Consider the following 11,789-nt stretch of genomic DNA (forward strand, 5'->3'; position numbering starts at 1 on the left):
ACAGCTTGAAAGGCTTGAAACAGTGCAGGGGCTTAAAGCCACAGCCAAACTTAGAGAGGCCAGCACCTGAAGCCCCAACCAGCAAGGCCAGCACCGGCCCAAGGGCCTGAAGTCACAGCCAGAGAGGCCTACACCGGCCCCAGGGCCTAAAGCCCCAGCCCCAGTCTGAGAAACCAGCACCAGCCCCAAGGCCTGAGGCCACAGCCACACAGGCTGCCATTGATCCCAGGGCCTAAAGCCACAGCCCAAAAGGCCAGCACTGGCCCCGGGGCCTAAAGCCACAGCCAGAGAGGCTGGAACCAGGCCAAGGGCCTAAAGCCACAGCCATGGCACAAGAGGCCAACACCAGCTTTGAATATAAATCCACAGCCCAAGAGGCCTATACCAGCCCGAGGCCTGAAGGTACAGCCACAGCCCGAGGGGGCTACATCGGCCCTGAAGCCTAACGCCACAGCCAGACAAGCCTGCACCAGCCCCGGGACATTCAGGCGTGCATTGCTATTGGTTTCTAGTGATTCCTCTGGGACTCCATTGACCAGTATGAAGCCCTATTGGTCTTTTCTGTTTTTTTTTGGGCTGCACAAGAGTCGTCTTCACTTCTCTATTCCTGTTCTTCAGATAACCCCATTGGGTGACCCTAAGATGTGGAGCTGGGAGGCGTCCATTTCCTTCGCTTATGATGAAAGCACCGAGGCGATGCGGGCACTCGCTGAGGTCACAACCACTGCTGGGGTGGGAGCGTTTGTGCCACAGCTGGTGAGCAGAGCTGGAGTTCTGGTGAGCGTGCTGCACGCAGAGACTGAGCTCTGGGCCTTCTGTGGAACAGATCACCCTGTGAGAGCCCGACGGAAGCACCGCGTGTGCACTCGTCGGTACTTTCTGCAGGATTCCTGTCCCAAAGGAGATTCCGGGATAGAGGCGGTCTTAGGAAGAGGGAAGCCAGCTCTTTCCAAGGGCCGGGGAAGTTCCTGCAGAGAGAGCCTCTGGAACTTCAGCTTCCTCTGAGCCTTCAGCAGCCATGTCTCAGCAAGGAGACGACCGCGGTTCCAATTGCTGCCGTGTGAGTGGCAAGGTATGGCTGGGCCTCTTCTGCTTGGTGCTTCCGTTTCCTTGTTTTCAAGGGGAAGGGACGGAGCAGGGGGAGCCCTGCTGGTCCTTGGTGACCTCAGGAACCGGTTGGATTCAGCGCTCACTGCTGACAGCCTGGGCTAACAACGTGGACGTGGCTCAGGCTGTCTTTTCCCATAGTGATAATCAGTGTCTCAGCACTCTGATATCCCATCTGTGGCACGATCTGGAACCTCTCTGCAAACCTTGGCTGCCCGTTCCCACCACCGTTTCTCCCTTTCTCTCTTCAGAAGTGGCGCGGTGCGGTTCCCCGCGGTTGGGAGCAGCAGCCAGCAGGCTGCCAGAGATCCAACCGCGCCTTGCAGCGCACAGAGGGACGCAACAGGGACGGACGGTCCTTCCTGCCATACAGAAGTGAGTTTCTTCAGCCCTCTGTCGCAAAGTGTGGAGGAATGAATTTTGAGTATTCCTTCTGAGCGGGTGCAGTGCTGTAGGGGATGTCAAGTAAGCATCCATTTGGAGTGCAGGAAGGAGCAGTGCAAAGTGAACTATCAATCCGTTTGTGTTTGGGCTGTCAAAGTAGCATCTTTCTGTTTCCTGGGGGGACGTGGGCTTACTGCATGATATCTCTGCTGCCGCCTGCTGGTGCCTGTGAAATCAACGTTGTGGATTTTCTACAATGTTTCTGTAGGGATGGATCCTGCGCGTCCATGGAGTGGTGCTGGGCAAGGGGGGAAACGGAAAGCCTCCGCAGGTAAGAAGCTCATGTGAGCTGTGCTATGGGTATGCGCCTCTAAATAGGGCTGCATGAAGGGCAGTGTGTGCGATGGAGGGGAGAGGAAAGGGCACTGCACATCCGTGCTGGGAACCCAACGTTCACCCAAGATCCTAAGATCCCTTACCGTGAGCACTCGAGACATCCTAGCATGATGGCCCATTCTGCAGACCGCAAGGACTGCAAGGACTCTCTTTCAATGTTGTTGCTTCTCCTTTCCCGATTATCACAGAGAGAGGTGCCGAGCCCAACGGAAAGATCTACGCAAAAGCGGTGCAGGAAGTCCTTCTGGAGAGAGCTCATCTCCAGGCTGGAGGGCTTCCTACAACAGCAGGTCCCAACACAGGGGGAAGACCTTCCCCTGCCGTGTGCCCCCGCTCTGTCTCCAAGTCCTTGGCTGGATGTAAACGCAAAGGCTTGGAAGAAGCGAAGCCAACAGCAGCGCAGCTGCCTGCTAACAAAAGAGTGAGGGGGCCGAGCGGAGACAGCGTGCCAGCTCCAGCAGCACACCCTGGGCCTGCTGCAGCGCGGAGCTCCAAGCTAAGAGGTGAGAAGGTGCTGTGGGACCCACCCTGGTGAGCTGCTGCCCTTTTCAAGCACACTGAGTTTGCTCAGGGTTCGCTTTGCTTTTTCCTTCTCTGTGGAGGGGACAAGAGTGGACGGCTACAAAGTCCAAAGGCAGTGAGGTGCCAGAACACGTAACCCCGTCTCCTTCCATTAACTCCATGGTGGTCTTCTGCACATCCCCCTGGAAATGTCATTCACTGGGAAACTTCCTAGTCCCGTTTCCTCTGTTTTTTTGCTGCCTTCTGCCTGTACGGCACCCCTGTTTCTGCAGTTGTGCTGCTGACAAAATGCATTCATGTTTATTCTTGCTTTCTAGCGAGAAGACGCCAAGAGAAAGAGAGGAGAGGGGAATCGATGAAGGCTGCCCTCAGAGCTGCCGCTGCACGTGCAGAGGTGAGTCCTTGGTGAAGGCAGACACGGCTCTGGTTGTTCTCAGGGCCTCTGTCTGTCAGACATGAAAGAAAGAGACTGTAAAATCCCGAGGGAAGAGGTGTCCTGTTTGTACCCTCGCTCCGTTTCTTTCCAGGCCTCCGCAGTGAACAGCCTTGTGGAGATGATGCAGAAGCTGCAGCTGAAGGACTGAGAGGAGGAGCGTCAGCAGGCAGCGGCTGCAGTGCGCGGCGTTACAGGGCAGCGCTGCGAGTGCTGCCCACCTCAGCACTCCAACTTCAGATGGAGTCAATAAATACCAGACACAATGAGAGATTCACACAGAGCGCACGGCCTCATTTGTCCAGCGGCACTCGGAGAGCTGCTGCACCACCTCCTCGTTATTGGTCTCGCAGCGCTCACTCAGAACTCCCACAGCTCCGTCAGCAAATGCTGCCATCCAGTGATACAGCGGAGGCAGCAGTCCTTTGCACTGCCCACAAACAGACTGTCTGCAAAGCACGTGCAGAGAGCTGTGAGGAACAAAGCCTGGCCACGAGCGTGCTAACTTGGAGAGCAACGCTGTGCAGATGGCTGAGTTTCCCAGGGCAGCACTGAGTGTTTTTGGCTTTGATGACGAGTGTATAATGAGCAAAGTTCATCAAAAGGACGGCGTTTTCTCAGAAAGTGACAGGCTGTTGGTCCAGAGCAGCATCTCTGCAGCTTAGGACCGCCAGGCCGCCATCCTGGCACTGTTCTGCTTACAGACAGCACTCCAGGTTCTCCTGGTGTGGCACACAGAGGGCGTCCCTCTGCCGTGCAGCCCTCCCCAGTGCCTGCCTGCCTGTCACTGCTCCGGCTGGGATGGAGCTGTTTCCTTTGCAGTGCCTGCTATGGCGCTGTGTCCTGGTTCTGTCAGCGCTCCGTGCCGTTCTGCAGGCTGTTGTGCAGAGCGCAGTGCTGCGGAGCTGTGCTTCCCGGCCCTGTGCTCTCCAGCACTCTGGCGGGACTTCCGCCGCTCCCAGATATCTCCCGTTCCCAGGAGCCTCCACTGCCCCCTTGCACGCGCATCTGTGTGTACGGATGTGTGCAGAACCATACACCCACGTGCAAAGACTTCTCCGCACACACACCTGTGCATTCACACACACGTGCAAGTGCATCCTTGCACAGCCCTGTGTGCGCACTCAATTCGTGTGCACGCAAGTGTGTGCAAAACCCAACAGCCTTGTGCAAAGACCTTGATGCACGCATTCGTGTTCATGCATACACACACATGCGTGCACACCATCCTTCTGCACACCCACGTGCATAAAGACACAAGCGCAGCTCTAGCCTTGCACACAGCCATCTGCACGCACACACGTGCAAAACTTTCACCCACAGACACCGTGCACACGCCCACGTGCAGTGCACACTCATGCTCAGCACCATCTTTGCACACCCCCCCGTATGCACACATACCTGCACTCACAGCTCGAGGACAAAATGCCGCTCACGTGGCACAGCCAACACGCAGGCAGTTGGTAATGTCAGGAGGAAAGGTGCCCCGTTACGCTCATTCATTCTCCTCTCTTTAATGCAGGCATTGGGGCAAAGCTGGAGCCCCATCCTGAGATGTGGATTGCTGCGGGGTTCCTCATCAGTGGGCTATGGGGGTCCTGGGATGGTGATGGGGGTCCTGTCAGGGACTGTGGGAGTCAGAGAACACAGGAGGGGTCTGAGGCATAAAGGGAGGTCTGAGCCTCCCTCAAATCGGAGGGATCCTTGAAGAACCGTGGGGGACGTGGGGTGCTGCTGGGGACTGTGGGGCTCTGCGAGGTCCCAGGTTGGCGGTGGGGGAGGTGTACCAGGTCAGAGAAAGTACTTGAGGAGCTATGTGGGTCTGTGGGAGAGGTTGTGGGGGATATAGAATGGATATGACAACACAGCCTGCAGGAGCAGAATGCTGTTCAGGAGAAGACAAGATGTGGGCTGCAAGAGGGACGCGGGAGTATGGGGTGCTATGGGAGGATGTGGGGAGCAGTTTGAGGTAAAAAAAAAAAAAAAGGGGGGGAAGGGGGCAGCGGTGTAGGAGGGGTTTCATTTCTTCCTGAGAGGGGACTGGGGGTCCATGCAGCCCAAAGGTGGGGCCCTGAGCCGTAACCCCACATGAGCCTTAAGCCAAGATGATCTCATCACCCTGTATGTGCATGACACCATGGCTATACGTGACCCACAGCCCTGGGTGAACCACACCCCCACAAGACCCTGTGACTCCCTGACCCTTCCTGCCCCCAACACGCTGCGACCCGATGCCATGTGGCCCCAGAACTCTGGGATCCCTGCCCCCACCTCATCCCAACCAACCCAACTCAACCAACCCAACGGGAGCAGAAGGAACTCACTGAGGAGAGTGAAGTAACGCCACAGCAATCAGGAAGGAGCTTTGCTGCTGCACGAAGGGCTGTGCCTGATGGAATATCAGGGATGAGAGCGTTTCTTGCACACCCTGCACGCACGTGGGGGGATGTGCTAGGACGTGGGGAAGACTTACGGGGTGGTGGGGCAGTTAAAGGACACCTATGGGAGGGCTACAGGGGCACTTTGGGGCAGCTATGAAGCAGAGCAACACCTAGGAGCTGCCTTGACCCAACACACAGCTTGTGGTGGAACTGCTGCTGGCCATGGGCCATGGGCAGTGATGGCGCTGCTCTAGGATGGCTCTGGGGCTGCTATGGTTCATACTCATGGAATCTCTTCCTTAGCCCTCCACTAACCCCTGCACCCCCATCTTACCCCCCAAGATGAGGGTCAGGGGCAGATACAGAGCGCTATTCTACAGCGGCCCCAGAGCCACCCTAGAGTACTTCCTGACCTAGCCAGTAACAGACCCATCACTGCCCTCAGCCTCATATGGGCTTACGGTGCTCACACGGTTATGGGTCATGGGGAGCCTTGGGCTCATGCAGAGTTATATGGGGCTCTGGGCTCACGTGGGGTTATGGATCAGGGCTCCACCTTTGGGCCAAAGGGAACCCCAATCCCCTCCCAGGAAGAAATCAACCAGTGCACTCCAACACCACCGCACATCCTCCATTCTCACCCCAAACCGCTCCCCACGTGCCCCCACAACCCCTACGTTCCTGGACCCACAGTGCCCCTCACATCCCTTTCACCCACAGCTGTGCCCTGCACCTGCTCCAGCCCCGCATTCCTCTCCTGCAGCAGCCACCCCTGCCCCAGCACCCTATGGCTGTACAAGAGCTTGATGGGGATGGGGTTGAGGAGGGCCCTCAGGTGGGCTATGGGGTTCCTGGGATGGTGACAGGGGTGCTGCTGTCAGGGACCGTGGGAATCGATGAGATCCCGGGGTTGGGGTCTTGGAGGTGGGAAAGGAGGTCTGAGGGAGGAAATAGAGGAAATACGGGGGTTCTGTGGTAGCCCAGTGGGTTACATGGGGTGATGCTGGGGACTGTGGGGCTCCGTGTGCGTATGGGCCAGCTACGGGGGGGGCGTACCGGGTCTGAGGAGGTCCTAGAGGGTGTATGGTGCTCTGTGGGGGGCTACAGGGCGTCTCTAGGGGTCTTGCTGGGGAAACACTGGGGTGGATATTGGGGCTTTGAGGGAATGATGGGTGGGCTGTCATGGGAAAGCAAAGAGCAACCTTGGGGAAAGCAAGGGACAACCAGGAGGATGGATGGGAATCCTACAGGAATGCAAGGGGAATCCAGGCTGAGGCAAGGGGACAGCTAGGGGAAGAACAGGGGGACGTCCCAGCAACTGACTTCTTCTTTCACAGCCACATCTTCTACTTCCCAACTCAGCTGCAAAGCTGCCAGACGAGCTGCAGTACCGCTGCCCGGCTCCTGCCTGGGTCAGAAAGAGCTGCACGTTAACGGGGTGCAATTGACATTCAAAAGCCAACTCCATCACGGCAGTCACACAGCCATCCCCTTCAGTATCTCTTACAGGCAGACGGCCATGCCCTTGCACAGGAACCGTTCCTACGGAGTGAGGGAAGTCCGTCACTGCCTTAGGACGTGAGTAATAGGGGAAGGGCCCCAAACCATTCAGAACATGCTTCAGAACATGCTATCAAACCACCGACTTTGGCAGCTAAACACACCTTCTCCGTCAAGAATTAGCAAGACCAATTAATGCCCCACATTCCCCTATATTCCACTCACACCTACCTACTGCTCCATACCTCCTGTAACCCCCCACAGCCCCCAAGAGCCACCCCTACAGCCCCCCACGGCCCCACATTACCCTACAGCCCCCTCAGCTCCCACATCCCCACCACATCTCCCCCACTGCCCCTACACCCACAGACCACCTCAGCCCCGGGGGGCACCGGGAGCAGCGCTGGAGGCTCGGGGGGGCCCGGCCCGGATGCGGGCAGCAGCGCTGCGGCGGTGGGGGCCCCGAGTCCTTCAGCCGTCCCAAATCCCCGCATCCCACGGCCGAGCGGAGGGGAGGGGTGCGGAGGGGAGGGGAGCGGAGGGGACGGCGGGGGGATTCGGGCCGCGCTCGGTTTCTCTCCCCGGCATGGAGCCGTTCTCCCGCACACCTCCGGCGCCGCTGTCCTCAGCACCGCTCCCGTCCTGCCGCGCTTCCGTCTCGGTGCTGCCCGCATCCGGGGAGATGCCACCGGGGGCGGGACGGAGCTGCCGCTGACCATTGAGGGGCCAGCGAGGTCGAGACGGAGCTGCCGCTGACCAATGAGATGCCGGACGGAACGGGATGGACCTGCCGCTGACCACTCAGAGGCCACCGGGGGCGGGATGGAAATGCCGCTGACCAATCAGAGGCCGGCAGGGGCCGGCGCCGTGCTGGGAGCGCAGCGGAAACCCCGAAAGCAGCGGCAGCGGCGGGAAGGGGCTCCAAGGAGCAAAGAAGTTCCTTACTGTGAGGCTGCCATGGCAGACGTTTTCTTTGGAATATACAAGTGGTGTTCCAGGTATCCTGTGAGGTCTTCAACAGTCACATCATCGACATAGGTGGGAGCCTCCTCAGAATAGGATGTGGGAGAAGTCCACGAGGCTGTTTCACAGAGGGGTCTGTTAAGCGTGGATAAGGAGAAACAAGCTGAGGTTTGGCTGTTGTGTGAGTCAGAGTGGAAGGATGAGGGCAGAGCGAGGCAGTTCTCCTGTGACAGAGCGCAGTGTCTCCTGGTGGAGGCAGAAATCCCCACCGTGCTCAGTGCTGTTCCCTGCCAGCACGTCAGCCCACATCCCCTGCTGGGGACAGCGTGCTGCCAGCATATGCCGGGTCACCTGCTGTCCGTGGGGACCGGGTAACGGCACAGAGCAGTGTGAGGACTGCAGCCCCGCTTAGCAGTGTGCCCCGTGGATGTGGGGCTGCCCCATGGCTGTGGCCGCTGCAGTGAGGGCTCCTCCGTGGGGCTGCGGTGTGTGCCTGCCTGCCTGCCATCCCAGGGTGGGCCGGGAGAGGAGAGCAGCTGAGCTGGCATGGTGCCTGCGCCTGGGGAGCTATTTGGAGATGCGTTTGATGTCTCTGCCGCAAGGGTGATGGATGCTGGGGCGAACGTCGTGATGGCACAGCCAACGCTCTGTGCTGGGCTTTGAAGTCTCCCGAGCGGAGCATCCCAGCTCGCAGATTTGGGAAGACATGGACTACGGGGCAGGAGATGCTACTTGCCAAGGCGGCTCCGTGAGGAGCAGCCTCAGAGCTCAACATCCCAGCTGCACCCTGCTCCAGGAGGACGCAGGAGTTCCCCGTCAGCTGTCCCTTCCTCCGCATCTCTGTCACTGTGTCCCCGGTGTGCAGAGCCCGGTGAGATGCCGCCACGCACCGTGGGCTCCTGAAGCCATGGAGCAGCACAGACCCAAGGAGGAGGACGAGCAGGCTGAGGTGATGCTGCCCGTTGCTTGCAGTGGGTGCTGCAGCTTGCCTGGAGGAAGCCCCCACAATAACTCAGGTATGTCCTTGTCTTGGGGCTGCGCTCTGGCTTTTCTGGGCAAGTCTTGAGCAGGAGAAAGGCTTTGCTTTGGGCAGGATTTCAGGCACTTGCTGTGCTCCGGGGAGTGTTGGCAGTAAGGAGAGTTCTGTGGGGCATTTTGTCCCCCTTTTCCCTGCTGGAGCCCCACATTGCGCCACTTCACACTTCAAAGTTCTGGGGGAATTATTCATTAATTATTTAATAGCTGACCAATGACTCTTTTTTCCTTGTAAAGCCAGGTTTCATCTGTAAGATTGTCCCTCGGAGGGGAGGAGGATGCTGGGAGCAGAGCCCACCGAGGGGCTCCCGTATCTCCCTGCGGCCCCCCAATCCCTTCCAGCAGCAGGACCTTGGAGCGGGGTGGCAGGGGCTGAGGGCTCCTGGGGTGCCCCAAGGAGGGCTCCTGGGGCTGTCAGCAGCACAAGAATGAGATCATCCCTGTGGCAGCCCCAGGAACATGGGCGGGTGGGATCGGCGCGGTGGCCCTGCTGCATCGGGCGCCTGCGGGTCCTTTGTGCGCAGAGCAGATGGGGACATCCCTGCTCGCTGTGGGGCTCCACGGAGCCTCATGTTGGGATGGCTGTGTGTCCCCCAGGACCCCCTGGCAGCTCACAGCCCACCTACAGGAGAGCTGGGGGGAACTTGTTACAAGGGCAGGTAGCGACTGGACGAGGGGAAACGGCTTTGAAGTGGGAGAGTGTAGGTTGAGAGCAGCGACTGGGAAGAGATTCCTGGACAGGTTCCCCAGCGAGTTTGTGACTGTCCCCTCCCTGGAGGCCTTCAGGGCCAGGCTGGATGGGGCTGTGAGCAGCCTGGTCTCGAGGGAGGTGTCCCTACCTGCAGCAGGGGGTTGGAACGAGATGATCTCAGAGGCCCCTTCCGAAACAAACCATTCTGTCAGTCTATGAGACTATATACAGTTTTTATTCGAGTTACAAAAATAAACTGTATTACTATGTGACTGAATAAGGCTTTCAGTTAAGTATACATCATTTCAGCCACAGGAGTCTATGCAACTATGTACAGTTTTTCTCTTAATTACAAAACTAAACTGTACTGTGTAATAAAACATTTGATGAAACAGAACATTACAAATATGGCACAAACGAGCCATTTAAATTTCTGATAACGCTTAGAATTGTGACTGTTTTTGCTGTTTGGTTATGAATACATCATTTCTGCCATGGCAGACATTTTCTTTGGTATATGCAGATGGTGTTCCAGGTACCCTGCCAGGTCTTCCACAGTCACGTCACTGACATAAGCGTGAGCCTCCACAGAACGGGATGCGGGAGGGCTGCACAGGGCTGTTTCACAGATGGATCTGTGAAGCGTGGATAAGGAAAGGAAAAGTGAGGTTTGGCTGTTGTGTGAGTCAGAGTGAGACGATGAGGGCAGAGCGAGGCAGTTCTCCCGTGACTTCCCCACAGGCCCCGCAGCGGTGGTTCAGCAGAGGTTCAGCTGTGGCTCTTCTGCCATGGCTGGCCTCAAAGTGAGGACTGTGTCTGTCCTCTGTGCCGTGTTCTGCTGTAGCACAAACACTGGAACGGACGTGAGTCTTTGGTGTGTGTGACCGGGTTTTGTGTTTTGTGCCGCAGTGCGTAAACGTGGGAGGATACAGGACAGGAGACCTGGAACGTCCGTGCCGTGAGAGACCGGCCGGTCCTCCTGCAGTCCTCTCACACCTGCAGGGTCAGAACAGGTGAACAGGTAGGTAAATACGGGACCTGTGCCGTTGCTCACGCAGCTCTGTGGCGTGGCTCATGGCACCTAACGTGGGTGTTGCTCTTTTCTTTTTGCTTCCAAGACTGAGACGGCTGTTGGTGTGCAGTCCCTGACAGGAGCAGCGGAAGAGCCTTAAGGAAGCGGGGCTCTCCCAGAAGAGAGAGGCACGCAAACACTGCTGCTGTAAAGGTACTTCCCCGCAGTTCTTCCGTGTTTAAGGGACTGGGCTTTACTGGAGGTGCTTTGTCTTGGCCACTGCCACTCCAAACCGAGCTGCAGTGCAGAAGCTGGCTATCAGAGCTACTGGCAGCATCGCACTGAATATCCAGGTAGTTCACAGCAGCAATGAAGGGGGGAGGAGGAGGTAAAGGAGAGAGGGCCGCGTTACAGCGGTGCCTCAGCGCACGGCGTCAGCATCCCGATTCGGCCCCGCAGCTTCAGGTGATGGGCTGCGACAATTGCGTGTGCAGCCCTGAGCTCCTCTGCACTCAGCGGTGAGAAACGGGACCCGCCAGAGATCTGTCAGAGCGCTCCGTCTCTGCTGAGCGCGGTACCGACAGCCGCGCACCGCTCCGCGCCACTCACCGCGCCGCGTCCACCCGCAGCTCCTGGAGGGCCGTCCGCAGGCTGCGCTCCTCCTCGTCCTCGTCGTCGTCGTTGTGCTGCTGCTGCTGCTGCTCCTCCTCGTCCTCGTGCCGCCTGTTTGCAAGCCAAGGACACGTGAAAGGAACGTCAGCGGGACTGAGGCGGAGCTGCACCCACCCTGTGGTGGGCGACCCAATAAAAGCCAACAGTTTCGTAAGCGTGATTCCTCGCTCCTCTCTCAGCGGGTATTTTTTCGCCAAAGAGGTGTTGCTGAGCAGCAGGATCCGTTCCTGAGGCAGCACGAACGAGCGGTGCCAAAGCTCGCCACTGCGCCCGGGAGTGCCCCGTAGCAGCACGGCAGGCTGCATGAGCTCGGGAGCCCCTGAGGCGGAGAACAGCAACGCTCGGGGCCTGCAGGCACGGCAGGGCAGCGCGGGAAGGAGCCGCTCGGTGCCCCGCGGGGTGACCGCACCGCAGCAGTGCGCGGAGCCGCCGCTTTGGGCAGATCGCCCCGCGGCTTCGTGCTGCCGCTGCGGAGGTTGGCCGGGAGACGGCACGAAAGGAGCGCCGAAGCGCTGCGCTGCGCTGCGCTGCGCTGCCGCGTCTGCCCGGCACCGGCACCGGCACCGGCACTGAAGGGACGGCCCTTCGGAAGCGCTGCTCAGAGCAGGGCGCCTTTCCGCCCAACGCCGTTAAAGGCTCCCAAGAAGGGGAAACGAGGAAAGGCTCCCAAGAAGGGGACGCGAGCGCGTACCG

At 58.6% G+C, this 11,789-nt stretch overlaps 1 protein-coding gene and 2 long non-coding RNA genes across 3 annotated transcripts; 2 read left to right on the plus strand and 1 right to left on the minus strand.

Annotated features, from left to right (window-relative positions):
• Positions 1-788: 788 nt before the first annotated feature.
• Positions 789-3,115, plus strand: LOC121108158. The gene is made up of 6 exons (XM_040655072.1): positions 789-1,072; positions 1,359-1,482; positions 1,760-1,822; positions 2,076-2,390; positions 2,727-2,803; positions 2,937-3,115. The coding sequence occupies exons 1-6, from the start codon at positions 1,019-1,021 to the stop codon at positions 2,991-2,993; spliced, it is 690 nt and encodes a 229-aa protein (XP_040511006.1). The 5' UTR covers positions 789-1,018; the 3' UTR covers positions 2,994-3,115.
• On the minus strand, positions 2,688-7,399 carry LOC101751245. Its single transcript, XR_005842456.2, has 3 exons — positions 7,098-7,399; positions 4,244-6,631; positions 2,688-2,855 (listed from the first exon to the last, which is right to left on the minus strand). It is a non-coding gene; the product is annotated as an uncharacterized LOC101751245 (long non-coding RNA).
• Positions 7,400-7,595: 196 nt separating this feature from the next.
• On the plus strand, positions 7,596-11,256 carry LOC121108160. The gene is made up of 4 exons (XR_005842455.2): positions 7,596-8,702; positions 10,322-10,433; positions 10,531-10,637; positions 10,884-11,256. It is a non-coding gene; the product is annotated as an uncharacterized LOC121108160 (long non-coding RNA).
• The last annotated feature ends 533 nt before the right edge of the window (positions 11,257-11,789 follow it).

The sequence above is a fragment of the Gallus gallus genome, chromosome 37 (assembly GCF_016699485.2).
Source record: "Gallus gallus isolate bGalGal1 chromosome 37, bGalGal1.mat.broiler.GRCg7b, whole genome shotgun sequence".
In the NCBI taxonomy this organism is placed as follows: domain Eukaryota; kingdom Metazoa; phylum Chordata; class Aves; order Galliformes; family Phasianidae; genus Gallus; species Gallus gallus.

Bases quoted from the DNA above. Each gene is read 5' to 3' on its own strand.
- LOC121108158 (XM_040655072.1), top strand. From the start codon at position 1,019: ATGTCTCAGCAAGGAGACGACCGCGGTTCCAATTGCTGCCGTGTGAGT. The intron at 1,483-1,759 runs GTGAGTTTCTTC...ATGTTTCTGTAG, and splicing joins GTCCTTCCTGCCATACAGAA to GGATGGATCCTGCGCGTCCA. The intron at 2,391-2,726 runs GTGAGAAGGTGC...CTTGCTTTCTAG, and splicing joins GCGGAGCTCCAAGCTAAGAG to CGAGAAGACGCCAAGAGAAA.